Source organism: Antechinus flavipes, chromosome 6 (assembly GCF_016432865.1).
Source record: "Antechinus flavipes isolate AdamAnt ecotype Samford, QLD, Australia chromosome 6, AdamAnt_v2, whole genome shotgun sequence".
NCBI lineage: Eukaryota > Metazoa > Chordata > Mammalia > Dasyuromorphia > Dasyuridae > Antechinus > Antechinus flavipes.
In genome coordinates this window covers 29,600,709-29,617,123 of record NC_067403.1, presented here as the reverse complement: position 1 = coordinate 29,617,123, position 16,415 = coordinate 29,600,709, and the positions used below count along the sequence as shown (strand labels likewise).

General features: G+C 36.3%; 1 protein-coding gene across 4 annotated transcripts in view; it reads right to left on the bottom strand.

Moving 5' to 3' along the window:
* The window catches only part of NSUN7 (NOP2/Sun RNA methyltransferase family member 7), a 73,060-nt gene that overhangs the window by 42,428 nt on the left and 14,217 nt on the right, over positions 1-16,415 (bottom strand). For all 4 annotated transcript variants that reach the window (XR_007948074.1, XM_051964468.1, XM_051964470.1 and 1 more), the window contains exons 3-4: positions 8,083-8,141; positions 7,595-7,725 (exon numbers count right to left, since the gene is read on the bottom strand). Coding sequence is in view for 3 of the 4 variants with exons in the window: in XM_051964468.1 (XP_051820428.1) it covers positions 7,595-7,725; positions 8,083-8,141 (190 nt within the window). In the remaining variant the exon portion in view is untranslated. The remainder of the gene's footprint in view (positions 1-7,594; positions 7,726-8,082; positions 8,142-16,415) is intronic.

Genomic DNA, 16,415 nt, shown 5'->3' with positions numbered 1-16,415 from the left:
GCTTCCATATACTATAATCTGGATACCAAACATTTTTAAATTTTTTATTCTCTGCAAAATTTATAAGACCAACTTATAGCATGTGGGAACATTTTCTACCAATTTTCAGAGGAAAATTTTTCAGAGTAATTTTCAGAAGAAAAAAATTAAATACTATCAAGTGAAACATACATTTCTAAATGCCCTAGGATAAACAAGCATATCTTTACATAAAAGTAATATATTGCAAACACTTAAAAATCCTTCCTATGTAGGACTGTAGCTATTTAAATTTAACTGATCATCAAAGAAATGATGAAAAGGAAAATTTCAGAGTAACCTGTAAAGACTTAAACAACAGCAACAACACACTAAAGACAAAGAGCCAGGAATAACTAACAATTCCAGAGTAATTCAACCCCTGAGAGAAGAAAATGTGTAAAATTAAATTTAGTTTGGGACACTGTCAATTCAAGAATTTGTCTTGCTTAATTACAGATTTTTGTTACAAAAGTTTTCTTTTTCTTTTTTTTCCCCAATGGAAAGAACACATGAGGGAGCCAAGACATTTATTTTTAATTGAAAGAAATCAATTTTTTTAAAGTGTTCTTACTTCTGTTTATACAACAATGACATTATCATTAGTTTTCTTAATACAATAAAATAATCAACTTATTATAAGTTACTAAATACCCCCCCCAAAAAAAATCCTCAACAACTTCATCACTGAAAAGACTGCATCCAAAAAAGGGATAGCATCCACATGTGCAAAAATGTTTAAAGCAGCCCTTTTTGTAGTGGCAAGAAACAGGAAATGGAGTGTTCTTCAGTTAGGGAATGGCTGAATAAGTTATGGTATAGGAATGTGATGAGAATGTAACGGGGACAAACTGCAACCATTCCCAATAAGATCAGGAGTAAAACAAGGGTGCCCACTATCACCGTTACTATTTAATATTGTATTAGAAATGTTAGCTTTGGCAATAAGCGTTGAGAAAGAGATTAAAGGAATAAGAATAGGCAATGAGGAAACCAAATTATCACTCTTGGCTGATGATATGATGGCATACTTAGAGAACCCCAGAGACTCTACCAAAAAGTTATTAGAAACAAACCACACCTTCAGCAAAGTTGCAGGATATAAAATAAACCCACATAAGTCATCAGCATTCTTATATATCACTAACAAAACCCAACAGTTAGAGTTACAAAAAGAAATTCCATTTAAAGTAACTACTGATTGTATAAAATATTTAGGAATCTATCTGCCAAGGGAAAATCAGAAACTTTATGAGCAAAACTACAAAACACTTTCCACACAAAGTAAGTCTGATCTAACCAACTGGAAAAATATTAAATGCTCTTGGATCAGGCAAGCAAATATAATAAAGATGACAATACTACCTAAATTAATCTATTTATTTAGCGCTATACCAATCAGCCTCCCCAAAAACTACTTTGATGAACTAGAAAAAATAACAAAGTTCATATGGAAAAACAAAAGGTCAAGAATTTCAAGGGAATTAATGAAAAAAAAAAATCAAATGAAGGTGGCCTAGCTGTACCAGATCTAAAATTATATTATAAAGCAGCAGTTACTAAAACCATCTGGTATTGGCTAAGAAATAGACTAATTGATCAATGGAATAGGTTAGGTTCAAAGGACAAAACAGCCAATAACTTTAATAATATAGTGTTTGACAAACCCAAAGACACCAGTTTCTGGGATAAGAATGCATTATTTGACAAAAATTGCTGGGAATATTGGAAATTATTATGGCAGAAAATAGGCATTGACCCACACTTAACACCGTACACCAAGATAAGGTCAAAATGGGTTCATGACCTAGGCATAAAGAATGAGATTATAAATAAATTGGAAAAGCATAGGATAGTTTACCTCGCAGACCTGTGGAAGAGGAAGGAATTTATGACCAAAGAAGAACTAGCGATCACTACTGACCACAAAATAGAAAATTTTGATTATATTAAATTGAAAAGTTTTTGTACAAACAAAACAAATGCAGATAAGATTAGAAGGGAAACAATAAACTGGGAAAACATTTTTACAATCAAAGGTTCTGATAAAGGCCTCATTTCCAAAATATAGAGAATTGACTCTAATTTATAAGAAATCAAACCATTCTCCAATTGATAAATGGTCAAAGGATATAAACAGACAATTCTCAGACGAAGAAATTGAAATTATTTATAGACATATGAAAATATGCTCCAAATCATTATTAATCAGAGAAATGCAAATGAAGACAACTCTGAGATACCACTACACACCTGTCAGATTGGCTAGAATGACAGGGAAAGACAATGCAGAATGTTAGAGGGGATGTGGGAAAACGGGGACACTGATACATTGTTGGTGGAATTGTGAACACATCCAGCCATTCTGGCGAGCAATTTGGAACTATGCTCAAAAAGTTATCAAACTGTGCATACCCTTTGATCCAGCAGTGTTTCTACTGGGCTTATACCCCAAAGAGATACTAAAGAAAGGAAAGGGACCTATATGTGCCAAAATGTTTGTGGCAGCCCTGTTTGTAGTGGGTAGAAGCTGGAAAATGAAAGGATGCCCATCAATTGGAGAATGGTTGGGTAAATCGTAGTATATGAATGTTATGGAATATTATTGTTCTGTAAGGAATGACCAACGGGATGAATACAGAGAGGACTGGCGAGACTTACATGAACTGATGCTGAGTAAAATGAGAAGAACCAGGAGATCATTATATACCTCAACAATGATACTGTTTGAGGATGTATTCTGATGGAAGTGGATCTCTTCGATAAAGAGAGCCTTAATTGATCAAAGATGGACAGAAGCAGCTACACCCAGAGAAAGAACACTGGGAAATGAATATAAACTGCTTGCATTTTTGTTTTTCTTCTCGGGTTATTTCTACCTTCTGAATTCAATTCTCCCTGTGCAACAAGAGAACTGTTCAGTTCTGCATACATATATTGTATCTAGGATATACTGTAACCTATTCAACATGTAAAGGACTGCTTGCCATCTAGGGGAGGGGATGGAGGGAGGGAGGGGAAAAACCGGAACAGAAGTGAATGCAAGGGATAATGCTGTAAAAAAAAATTACCCTGGCATGGGTTCTATCAATAAAAAGTTATTAAAAAAAAAAGGAATGTGATGAGAAACTAACATGAACTGATGCTAAGTGAAGTGAGTAGAACCAAGAGAACACTATACTACAAGATTATGTGATGATCAACTCTAATGGACTTGGCTCTTTTCAACAATGAAGTGATTCAAGCCAATTCCAATAGACTTGTGATGGAGAGAGCTATCTACAGCCAGAGAGATAAACTATGGGGACTGAATGTGGATCAAAGTATAGTATTTGCATCTTTTTATTGTGGTTTGCTTGCTTTTTTCCCCCTTTTCATTTTTTTTTCCCTTTCTAATTTGAACTTTTTGTGTGTGGCATAATAAATGTGGAAATAGGTATAAAAGAAATGCATATGTTTAACCTATATTGGATTACTTGCTATGTAAGAGAGGGAGTAGGGGGAAGGAAGGGAGAAAAATAGGGAACACAAGGTTTTGCAAGGGTGAATGCTGAAAACTATCTTCGCATGTATTTTGTAAATAAAAGGCTATTATCCAAAAAAGAAAAAAAAGCATCCAAAAAAATCAAGAACAAATGAATGAAATCTTGTAAAACATTCTTCAACACCACCATATTCTCAGTAAATGGCAGTCTTCAAATTATTAAGATCATCAAGCCATATCCTAACAAGTATTAACTGAACAAAAATTTCAGAGACAAGTTGTGAATAGGTAATGTAATCTGTAATCAATAAAAGATGACCTGTGACTGTCTGAATATCTGAACAGTGATATTCTTTGAAATTCAACAAAAAATAGAGACCCTTTACAAAAGAATAATAGTTGAATATATTTATATATATATATATATATATATATATATAATATATATATATATTTAGTATTTACAATATATAAATTTTAATAGGGATATTAAAAGGATACTAAATTCATGCTGAAAGGGAGAGTAAAGTACAATGGTTCCTCATTACTGCTGTCCATTCCACAAAAGCTGAACTGCCAGCATTACAGGACAAGAGTGCTGCAAACTGGCCAAGAGTTATCCAGCTACGTGAGGAAGAGCTCTTAGCTCTCCTAAAGAGTCCAGAGATAGGATTCTAGGAAGATAGAGTAGGCTGACAAATTTTAAGTTCTCCTGATTTCCTTCACAAATAAAACAAATTTGTGCCTCAGAAATCAAGAAAATAAAGAAGATCTAGGGCAGAACAGGAATCATCCAGATATAATCCAAGAAGATCTAAAGACAGACTCCAGGCTGGGGATTGACCCGTCTGAAGCCTAAACACCTCTGGGCCAGCAAAAACACCAAGAAGAGACTAGCCCGGGGTGAGCTGGGTGGTCTGGAGCTTCAGCAGGAACTACAGAGACTTTCACCTCCCAGACTGTTTATGGAGTTGGGGTATAAGCCCCTGGAAGACTGAGAGAACCTCGGCCCAGCTGAACTGCTGAGCCACAGCCCTGGGAAAGAAACCAGCACGCTGGGAGTGTGGGAAAGGATGCTGTGCCAAGGAAAGCTGGAATCATCAGATGAGGAAAAAAAAAATGTTGGTTCTATCACTAGTAGCAAGGTCCTAAAGATCTTCTAAAAGGCCTTCTATCACTTGAGTTCTCCCATCATAAAAAATACCATGAAAGGAAAAAGCAAAACAAAAACAAAAATGGGAACCAAGTCCCAAATCTTTAAGTGAACAAGGCTCAGAGCACAAAATAAAAAAACCTCTAAAAACTAGAAATAAAAAATTAGGTAGAGTAAAAACAAATATTCTCCCCCATCAAAAAAAAATAATTTAAACTTAACATTAGAGGAAAAGCTACCACAATGGGGGAGAGAGGAAATTCTAGTCCTATACCACACATGATTTAAAAAAAAAAAAAAGATGAAAATTATAGTAATGCATTAGAGAGGTCAAAGACTTATAGTCCATATAAAAGGTTCATATCTATCCATCATAAACATTCTCTTTGAGAAAAGAATCAGAAATCACCGAACATGACATGTACTGAATAACATCACAAAACTGAAATTGGCTACATGAGTCATTCCTAAAGCAGTTATATTTGTAGTCATACCACTGCCTTACCTAGAACAAAGATAAAAATGAATACAAAACAAGAATAAAGAATTAAAATTAGAAAAAAAAGGATGGAATATAATTAGAAACAACTCCAATCTGCTCTATTCCAATATGTTACTGATGCTGAAAGTAAGAAACGGATTCAAGGCATTGTCACTAAATAACTGAATACATTTATTTAAACAATACAAATCAATGACCAGAATTAGAAGACCAGAAAAGCTTAAAACACCATCGTAGTAATCAGATGCTTCACTTATTTATCAAATAAAATATGCTAGACAAGAACAAGATTGGTCTAAAGCATATGGAGATATGCACTGGTCGTGTGATTTCAGTGGTCTAAATACATCCAGGGCAAGGAAACATCTACCAACACAAATCAGCATCTTCTCTACAATTTAGGATTTAAAGAGCTACCTCCAGCACCGAAGGTGTGTCATTTCCAGTCATTACATGCCAGAAGCAAGACTTAAATCCCAGTTTTTTCTGGCTTTGAAAATAACTCTCTAATCATTGTCAAGCTGTCTCTTGGAATATATACCTTTTTATCAAATTTCACTGAAAGGTATGGTGAAAAAAAGCTCTTTGATCACAAAGAATATTTTTTGTCTTTTTTTTTTTTTGGTAGCCCTAACATTCAGCCCAGTGCCTGAAACATACTAAGTGCTTAATAAATGTATGCTAATTTTGAGCAGTATCAACAGGGAAGAGGGAAAAAAAAAAAACAGTTTAAAGATAACTTGGTCAGAAATTCAACTAAGCAAAGTTATCCTCTGCATTTAAGGCTCAATCTAAAAGGAGAACTAACAAATTAAACATAAAAAGATTTGCAAAGATTTGATAATATATTTTCATTATTGTACACACTGAAACTACCACATTTAGACTATTAACATCATGGCTCTAGAAAAAAAAGCCCAGAGCTTTAAAAAGCACTTAAAAAAAGAAAAATGGGAAAAGCATCTGAACTATCAATTACAGAGATGAAGAAGGAACATAATTTTTAGGGAATTAAGAGATCAATTCTGAAGGAAGGAAAGTTATTAAAGGTGTAGAGAAAAGCCTCAGTTTATTTCAAAAGTTATCATAATAATAATAATAATAATAATAAGTGAACTAGAGAGCAATAATAATTACCAACTCATAAGCCTAATTTCCCATCTATGTAAAATTTTTACGAAAATAATATTAACATGGTATTGAAGGCATCTATGAAGAGGGTATTAGAAGAAAATAGGTAGCTTTTATCAGTGACGGTCTATAACAAATCACACGTTAATAATCACATAACTGACTAAAAGCAGAAAATAAGATCCTACTGTGCTTATTGTTTGATAAATATTAAAAAAGCACTTGATTTGCCAAAGCAAAAGACATTAATGTCTTTTTCTTCTTCAAAATAATATCTTCCATACAAGTGACAAGATTCCTTGAAAGATATAACAACATATTTAGAATAAATGGAAAACACTCGAAATATGTTGGATCACGCATAACAGATGTTGAAAAAAAATCTTCAAGCTTCAAGTTTTTGATATATTTCAATTTCCCATAAAATCTTCACTCATTTTTAAATTCCAATGGAAATAACATTTGTAAGCATCAGTAGCCCTAAAAAAGATGGCATTCATTCTAAGTATCACTATAAAATTTTCATGGAGAAAAAATACCAGGTCTACATTCATGACTGTTAAAATATCTCTGGCATCTTTGTTTTATTTACAAAGGGAAATTTTTGAGCCTTTTGAAATTTGGCAATTAAACTACAGTCATTTCACATATTATCTATATTATACCTTAAAGAAAACGAGCTAAAATCTTTTAAATGCCACTATAATTTTCTTTGATTCTCATCATGGTATAATTTGTTATTTTTAGTAGAGACTGAGAACATAATAAGTGCTGAATTATATTAATGTTTAAAATAAATAATTGGCTCGATCATATAATCTAAGTCCTAACAAAACTATATAAGTCCTTATATATAGTTGTGATTTTTCTTGTTTGATCCAACTAGATTTTTCTATAACAAAAAGTAGCCTGAAAAAGACTCTGGACATAGATATGAACATATATACATGTGTATAACTGTTTTAATTTGCTCATAATAGACTAGGGAATTAAACCAATTTTCATGCTTTCTAATAGAAACAAGTATAAAAATGTTCTCGTTACGTATTACATAAGATCTGATTTCCAAACTAAACTTTCAAACTTTTAACATTTGTTCAATTTTAAAATAATCTTTTTAATGAACTTGTTAACAAGACATTTTTTAAAAAAAGAAAACTCAACAACCTGCAAAAGCTATTAAACATCACTCAGTAATATCCCCAGCAGACTTCTGACACTTATTTACAAAGATCAAGTATTTTCTTCTGTCACGAAAAAATGAACTTTAAAGAATTTTGTTTTCCTTTATTGTTGTTATTAATACCTGTTAAGAAGATTCTCTACTTCCTGAACTTCTGAAATTGACTGTTCCACATCTGTAATAAGTCGACTTTGAAACTTTCTGTCTTGGAAGTCATACAGCATCACAACAACAAGGCTTGTCAAAGCATCTGGCTACCAAATGAAATACATGCAAAGAAAATAAAGTCACAGTGACATACAATAGTAGTATTTTCCACTCTTCGGTAATCATGGGGTTATTTAGAATAAAGAAGCAGGATATTATTTTAACATTTTTACTCCCCAGAAAAAATACTTAGTATAATCTTTTAACATAAAGAATGATTATAACTATTTGTATTCAAGGGGAATAAGCATGAAGTTAATTTTAGAAGTAAAAAAAAGAATTTTTAGCAGATATTTCCCAAAATCTCATCCATCTTTATTTTTATTTTTAAATCATTAATGATTATACAGGACTCTAAAAAGACCCCAGAACGATCCCAAATGATATAAAGATTATCTACTTACTATTGATACATTTGGATAAAAACAGCTGTCTATTAATATATTTTCCAAAATATCTTGATCTAAAGGACAAAGAAATATTAGTGAATATGAATATCATTGAAACTTTACAAATGTTAAACTTGCAAGAATTAGACTTCAAATAATCTCATTAAAATCATTTATTGACATTTTCTTACAAAAACCACTCCATTTCTACACAGATTTAGAAAGAGATGAAATCAAAGCTTTCTATTTTGAACAGAATAAATAATTTAAACTAAAATATACTGAATGAGCCAACACATCCATGAGTAATTCAGAAACTTTCTGACCCTATTTTATATATTTTAAATGAGTATATCTGCATTATGCAACTTATAGTAGCTCATAGTGCTTTTGCAAACCTTAAAATTGTTTTTGTGTAATCATTTAACAATCTATGACGAATCCAAATATTTCAATAGAAAGTAAAAAATTAAATTGCCATATTATGAAATCTCAATTACACCTTGAAAGAAATTTGTACAAAATCAAATGTTCAGACCCATCTATTCAACTTTTACTCTACTCTATGTCTTTATGAAAAGGGGAAAGCTTCAGAGAAGAGTTGACTTCTGATTCTAACTGATCCTTTATATACTCATCTCTAGCCAAACTCCCTGGGTTCACTTGCTAGGACCCCATTATACCCCTTCATTGGTGAATGTGAATAAGGGGAGACACTTCTTACTTGCAAAAGCTAAATGGTACGGATTCCCTGACCATAGCCCAAGGAAACACGACAAGATAAATCCCACATCTGAATGATTTCTCCAACCACAGACAGTAGTATTTATCAAAGAAACAGAAAGAAAAGAATTCAAGCCCACAGAACTAAACTTTCATGATGATGCCCTTCCAGATCTCTTGAAATAACACTCTATTTGACCCTCCAGAACGACACCAGATGTAGAATCACTTAAAGAACCTGCCTTCCTAGCATATTACCAGAGAACACTCTTGAAGCACAGAGTTCACAAGTCCCATCTCCTTCCTCACTACTTTCCCCTCCCTGACATAAGTACACTGCAATATTATCTAGGATGCTATGGACAGAAGCAGGAAGATGAGGTTTGGGGCTTTTTCCCCTTTACCCCATCTTCCGTGAGCTCATTACATTGCCATAGTCCCATGCGCCCAACAAACCTCAAATGAAATTGGTTTGGAGTCGACAATCTGGAAGTCTTCACAGACTATCTAGATTGTCATATTTGGGATCACGTCTTATAATCGGAACATGCAAATCGATTATACAGACATCCTAGAAGGATCTGATTTCAATTAAATTTGATCATAGATAACTTTTAACCCTAGTGACTTGGTTAAGATCTCAGGAAACAAACTATGAGAATCACGAAATATAGTAAGAAGATTTTTAGAAGAGCAGCTTTTTGGCTGGTGGCATTTGTTTTCTTGAAGTCTTTACAGGAGGTGTTCTAGTGGGATGCAAAGTGCGATGGGTTGGATGACAGCTCGAGTCCCAGTGCTGGCTCTATCATTTATCAGTTATCATTTATCAGTTATGGTGCAGGCCCCCGACCTCTGTCTCCAATTCTCAGCCTGGAGAGCTCGCAAGGTTTCTAAGTGGTATTACATAAACGTCACAGATTTCTAGCTGGGCAGGAATTCGGATGATCCATTTCCCAGCTGGAGAACCTCTGCTGCGAGACAGTCACGGATGCCGAGCCGGCAGAGCCCGCGCCTGAACCTGGGTTTCTGAGGGTCTCCTGCCAGAGGAGCCTCTGAACTTCTCCCACATTGTTGGGCGCTGCTGCCCTCTCGCTCCCAGGTAGTCCCTTCTCTCTCCTTATCCCCAGCAAGTCCTGCGTGGTCTCAGCTTAGCCCGGAACCTCCTCTCTCCCAACTCTGCCTTCTTCTCTGGGCCTGAGCTTTGAGGGAACCACACAACGCTCTTCTAGCTCTAGAGCTCTATCATTTTCTTCCGAACTGTGATCACATATTTTATTTTTTCCTGGTAAAAACTAAAGATACAGACTTTCATTCAAATGAAATTGAAGGGGGAGGAAAATAAATCAGATAAAAAACATTTATCAGTGAATTGTCAGTAGGTCTGACACTGAGCTAAAGACGCTGATGAGGAAGAAAAAGCCAAAGAGTGCCTTTGCCATGCAGGGGCTTCTATTATAAAGGGGAAAACAAATCAGAACAAAGTAAATATAGCAAAGCTGAGAGGTAAGCACCTAAGAGGAGGGGGTCTGCCGGACCTAGAAAGGCTTCCCGAAGGAGGTCCCAGTGACAAAGCAAACCAAAGGCTCCATGAAGAAGAGATTGGGAGGAGATTCTTGGGGAACAAAGGCACAAAAGGTGCAGTGGTGAGGAGGGAGGACAGCAGCCAGACAGGGAGGCAGGATTTAGACTACAAAGACTCGGATTGTAAAATAAAACAACAATACTTATTAAGGGAACAACGCAGTCTGCATTTTAGGGAAATTATTCAGTAGCTGAACATCCACACAGAGAAGTGTTTTTACAATGAACTTTTCGCCTTCTCAGAACCGCTGTTCCCCTTCCCAGAAGGCTGCTCGCCCTTCCTCTAGGTCACTTCCTTTAACCAACTCCGCCCTCTACAAACCCCAGGCCCAGTGGGGACTGGCAAACACCAGGAACGGCCGAGAAGCTGCAGCCCCTTTAGCGGGGGAGGTCTCGTCTGGGGGATGCACGGGGGTCTGTGGCTGTCCAAAGCCCCACCAGTCTTCATAGGAGAGAAGGCAGAGAGAAGCAGCAGCAAAACCAGGCCCTGGCTCTCCACCAAGGGAACGTGTGGGTCTCTGTGGAGGGTCCAGGCGCATCCTCTCATTTTCAGCAGACGTCCACTCCCTAGAATGGTCCCCTCCTGGACTTAAGGACAGACAAGACCAGAGCTCAAATCTGTCTCAGGCACTTCCTGTGTGCCCTGCGCAAGTCACTTGCTCTCTCTGCCTGTTTCCTCATCTGTAAAATGGGGGTAATAATGACCCCTCTACTTCACAGGCAGCACTGTGCGGGCCTAAAACCTTCACGCTCCCCTCTCCTACTCCCCACTTCCCCGAGTAGCCCCACGGAAGGCAGTGAACCATTTACAAAGGCGAATAAATAAGGAGCTGATTTAACTCCTGCCAGTGTCCATGTGTTAAATCTTGACCCATTTAAGCAAACATACTTAGCTAAGAGGGCATCCATGGATTTAAATCCAGACGGGGGAAGCATAACCAGGACAAGATAAGAAAAATGGTTAGATGCAGATGGTGGTGTTGTACCTAAGTTATTCACCACGTGAATCCGGACAAGGTCCTGGCGGGAATGACTACAATCTTGTTGTGATCCTTTATGCACTTGGTGACACTGGTCCAATTCTTTGTGATCTCTGTGACCACAGCACACTGAGCCCTTCTAAGCCTCCACTATCACCTGAAGTCTGTCCACGTTCCTGTTCATTGTTTCCTTATGCTTCCTATTCCTCCCAATCTTCCCCAACATCGAGGTCGCTTTCACTGAGTCTTATCTTCTTATTATAGAACTAAAATATTTAAGCTTCAGTTTCAGTATCTAACCTTCCAGGCAATAAAGTTAAATATTAACTGGTTTGATCCTCTTACTGCCCAGGAGATTCTCAAAAGTCTTCTTCCGCACCACAATTCCACAGCATCAATGCTGCAGCTCTCAGCTTTCTTTATAGTCCTTATAGTCCAGGTTTAACATACACTGCTACAGGAAAATGCATGACTCTGACCCTACAGACCACCTTTGGCAGCAGGGAGATGTCCGTTTTTCAGTAAGCTGTCCAGATTTGCCATAGCTTTCCTTCCAAGGAGGAATTGCTGTCTGCAGTGATCTTTGAGCCCAAGAATATAAATCTGACAATGCTTCTATTTCTTCTCCCTCTATTTTCAGAAAGTAATGAGACCACTAGCCAAGTTCTTCACTTTTTTTTAATTGTCAAGCTTCAAGCCACTTTTACCCTCTCCTCTTTCACCCTCATTAAGAGACTTTAATTCTTCTTCACTTTCTGCCGTCACAGTGGGTATCTGCACCACTGAGATTGTTGATGTTTATCCAGGCAACCTTAATTCCAAGCTTTGGATTCATCCAGCTTGGGAACCTGAAGTACTTGGCAAATCAGTTAAATAAACAAGGAGACAATATACAGCTTTGTCATACTCCTTTCCTAATCTTTTTTTTTTTTAAGCTTTAAGAGAAAATTTAATCTATTTAGAAAATCAAAAATAGCACTAAAAGCCACAAAAAAAGCTTATCTGGTAATAGGTACAATTAATCTATTAACCAGGCTTCCCATTTCTTCCCCCCCACCCCGATAAATTTATTTGTTTTTAATACACATTACACTTCATGAATCATGTTGGGAGAGAAAAATCAGAACAAAAGGGAAAAATCATAGGAGATATGAAGAAAAAAAGTGAACATAGCATGTATATCATTTACATTCAGTCTCCTTAGTTCTTTTTCTGGATGCAGATGGCTTTTTCTGTCCAAAGACTATTGGGACTGTTTGGGATATCTGAGCCACTGAGAAGAAGCAAGTCTTTAATAGATAATCTCTGCATATTCTTAATTATAATGGTTCTAATTAGTGCTTCTTGGCCTGAACAAGGTCCTAAGCAGCCAAATTGGATGATCTGGTCCCCTCATGTCTTGGAGGACTTGCCCCATTCTGTGGAGATCCACATGGTCAAAGGCTCTTGTGTCTTCAATGAAGACGTTTTTCTGGAACTCCTTTGCTTTCTCCATATCCAATGAATTTGGTCGCTAGTTCATCTGCCTCTTTGAAAAGCAGCCTAGCCTTCTGGTAATTCTCAGTTCATACATTACTGAAGCCCAGCTCCCAGAAGCTGAAGCATAATCTTGCTGGCCTGGGAAATGAGCATAGCTGCTGGGTAATTTGAACATTCTTTGGCATTTCCCTTCTTTAGGACCGGAATGTAAATTGATCTTTTCCAATTCAGTGGCCACTGTTGTGTTTTCAAATGTGCTGCCATACTGAGTGCAGAACTTCAACATCATCATTTTTAGGGTTTTAAATAGTTCAGCTGGAATTCCATCCCTTCTACTAAGCTTTATTGCTAGCAATGCTTCCTTGCTCATTTGACTTATTTCACAAAGATATTTGGCTCTACCTAGATCAGTAACCACACCATCAAGTAATCAATGTTAAAGCTTTCTGGTAAAGTTCTTTTGTGTATTCTTACCACTTCTTCTTAATCTCTTTTGCTTCTGTTATTCCCTACCATTTTTGGGGTTTGTTTTTGTGCTTTCAAGTAACCAATTTAGATGGAAATATTACAAAGTTCAGTTCAGCTGTTTGAAATAAAGTTTTTGAAGTTTTATTACTTCAAATAAAATAATATCAACACTTTTGATAAATGTTTTAATTTTTTTTCTAAATTACAAGATGAGAGTCACCTCATCTATGTATGGAAACATACAAACTTGAAAGGGGAGCAATCTTGGAAGGTTTTCCAGTGAATCAAGAAAATTGAATATCAAAGTCTCCTATGACAGCTGAGAAAACTATTATTTTGTTTTCTCTCCCAGGAAAACTTATTTTCAAACCAGAAAGGATAGAACAAAAATCATTAGAATAGAAGACCCAAGAGACTGCTTACTATATTTAAAAGCTCAATACCAGTCAAAAATGAGATACAGAAATAATATGGCGTCAAAATGTAAAGAGTTAACAGTTCAGGTTAAACCATGTATAAAATACCATGTTCATGTTTTGTTTTGTTTTGTTTTTCTTAACAGTATTTTATTTTTCCAAATAAAGATAGTTCTCAACATTTTTTCGAAGTCTTTGTGTTCCAAATTTTTCTCCTTTCCTCCCTTATCTCCCACCTCTGCAAGACAGTAAACAATCTACTATAGGTTAAATATGTGCAATCCTCTTAAACATATTTCTATATGTTACGTTGTTGTGCTCATATTTTTTATAAATTTTCTTTTCTTGGGCTTTTTGCCTGTTTTTTCACATGATTAATATGGAAATATGTTTTCTATGATTGCATATGTAAAACCTTTATCAAAATGCTTGCATTCTCAGAGTGGTCAAGGGAGAAAAGATGAGAGAGAACTTGGAACTCAAAATTGTAAAAATGAAAATAAATTGTTTTTACATGTAATTGGAAAAAATAAAACATTAAAGAGAAAAATAGTAGAGGATATTGTAGTTGGTAGTCATCTTGAATATTCAGATTCTATGAAATTAAAATTCTACTGCTTGGAATAGTGGCTGGACAAGAAAATCACTTCCAATTTTAAATTTCAGGATCTGACTAAATTGGAACCCAATAATAGTCCTCATCCCTACTCAGCCTCTGATACAATCAATTGCATTCCTGGTCTGTTCTGGTTCTCTTGCTGATGCTCTGACCCTTCTTGGCTTCCATCCCTGGATGTGCATCCAGGTCATGCCCATTCACTGTGGGTACCACCCCACCCCGACCTGTGCTGGGACTCCCTTCTCTTCCATTTCAGCTGATGATCTCACCAAATAACTTTCTGGTCCACAGTTTTGCCGCTCTCCAACTGCCTCCTGGATATCTAGAATTAGACCCCACGAACACCCTACACACCACCTCCCCTTGCAGAAATTCACATCTAGGCCATCTTGGGTATTAGTACCACAGGTATTACTTCCCAGTCCCTTGGTGCTACTCACTACTTTTTGTGATCTCTGCCTCCCACACGGCCAACACCTTGCTATAGGCAGCCTTCACCACCTCCCACCTGGACATCCTCCTTGGATATTCAAGACCACCCCCAGTTTCCCTGTTATTCCCCCACATAGCACTCTCATGACTTCTCTGACTTCTTTTGGGTCCCAGAAAAAAAGTACTACCTTCTACCAGAAGACTTTCCTGATTCCCTCTTAATTCGAATGTCTCTCCTTCTGCAATTATAATTATTTCTGATTTATCTTGTATATATCTTGTTTGTAGAGGATTATTTTCATATTGCTGTCCCCATTAGACTAGAAATTCCTTGAAAGTAGGGATTGTCTTTGCCTTTCTTTGTATCTCCAGTTTTGAACACAGTCAGCAATTAATAAATGTTGATTTGACTTGATTTATGTTATTTTAATCCTACTGCTTTCAAAACAAAATTGTTCAGGAACTGTCCCTGCTTCTAAAGCAAATGCTAACATCAGTTTTTGGTTTTACCAAATAGTTGAACATCCATTATACAAACAACCTTTAGGAATAATAAAGTAACTTTTTAAAATGCATTCTTTAGTCAAGGTTGAAGAGATTGTGAAAAGAAAGACACAAAAGTAAACTTGATGAACCTGGGAATTGGTCCAACAATTCTGGAGAGTAATTTGGATTACACTAAGAAAATGACTAAAATGCCTATATCTTTTGACCCAGAGATCTGGCTATTAGATACATGCTTCTAAGAAGGTCAAAGATAAAAATACACAGTATTAAAAAATATAAATATAGGGGCAGCTAGGTGGCGCAGTGGATAGAGCACCAGCCCTGAAGTCAGGAGGACCTGAGTTCAAATCTGACCTCAGACATTTAACACTTCTAGCTGTGTGACCCAGGGCAAGTCACTTAATCCTAATTGCCTCAGCAAAAAAGAAAAAATATTTATTAAAAAAATATATATGCATATATATATATTTGTATTTGCAAAAAAATACGCAATACAAAAATTTTAAATGTATTTGTACTTTCAAAGAACTAGAAGCAAATAAGATATCTACAAGTGGGTAATGGATGGACAAGCTATAGTACATGACTATAATAGAAGATTATGCTGTAAGAAACAATTACTATGAAATCAACTGAGAACCCTACACACACCTCCTCAGATAAGATCATTTCCATCCAGCTGATTTCATTTTGCCCCAAGCCTCGGTAATCTCTCCTCCCCTCTTTTTCAGCTGCTTTTAATGTACTGTCACCCCTTAGACTATAAGCTCCTTGAGGGCATGGATCGTCTCTTATGCCTTTCTTTGCATCCCCAGCTCTCAGCACACTGTCTAGCACATAATAGATGTTATTATCAGAATTGCTAGAATACTGACAAAAGAAACGGGGGAAGACACATGAATGGCTGCTCAGAGCAGAAGCAGTAAAACAGTTTAGTCAAGGACAACAATATGATAGATACCGTGTACAGAGGACTGAGCCTGGAGTTCGGGTGACCTGAGTTCTAACTGAGTGGCTGTGAGTCCCTAGCTAAATGATCACTTCTGTTTGCCACAATTTTTCCACCTGAAAATGGGGATAATTACAGCACCTAACTCCCAGGATTGTTCTGAGGATAAAATAGAGCATCATCTGTAAAGAACT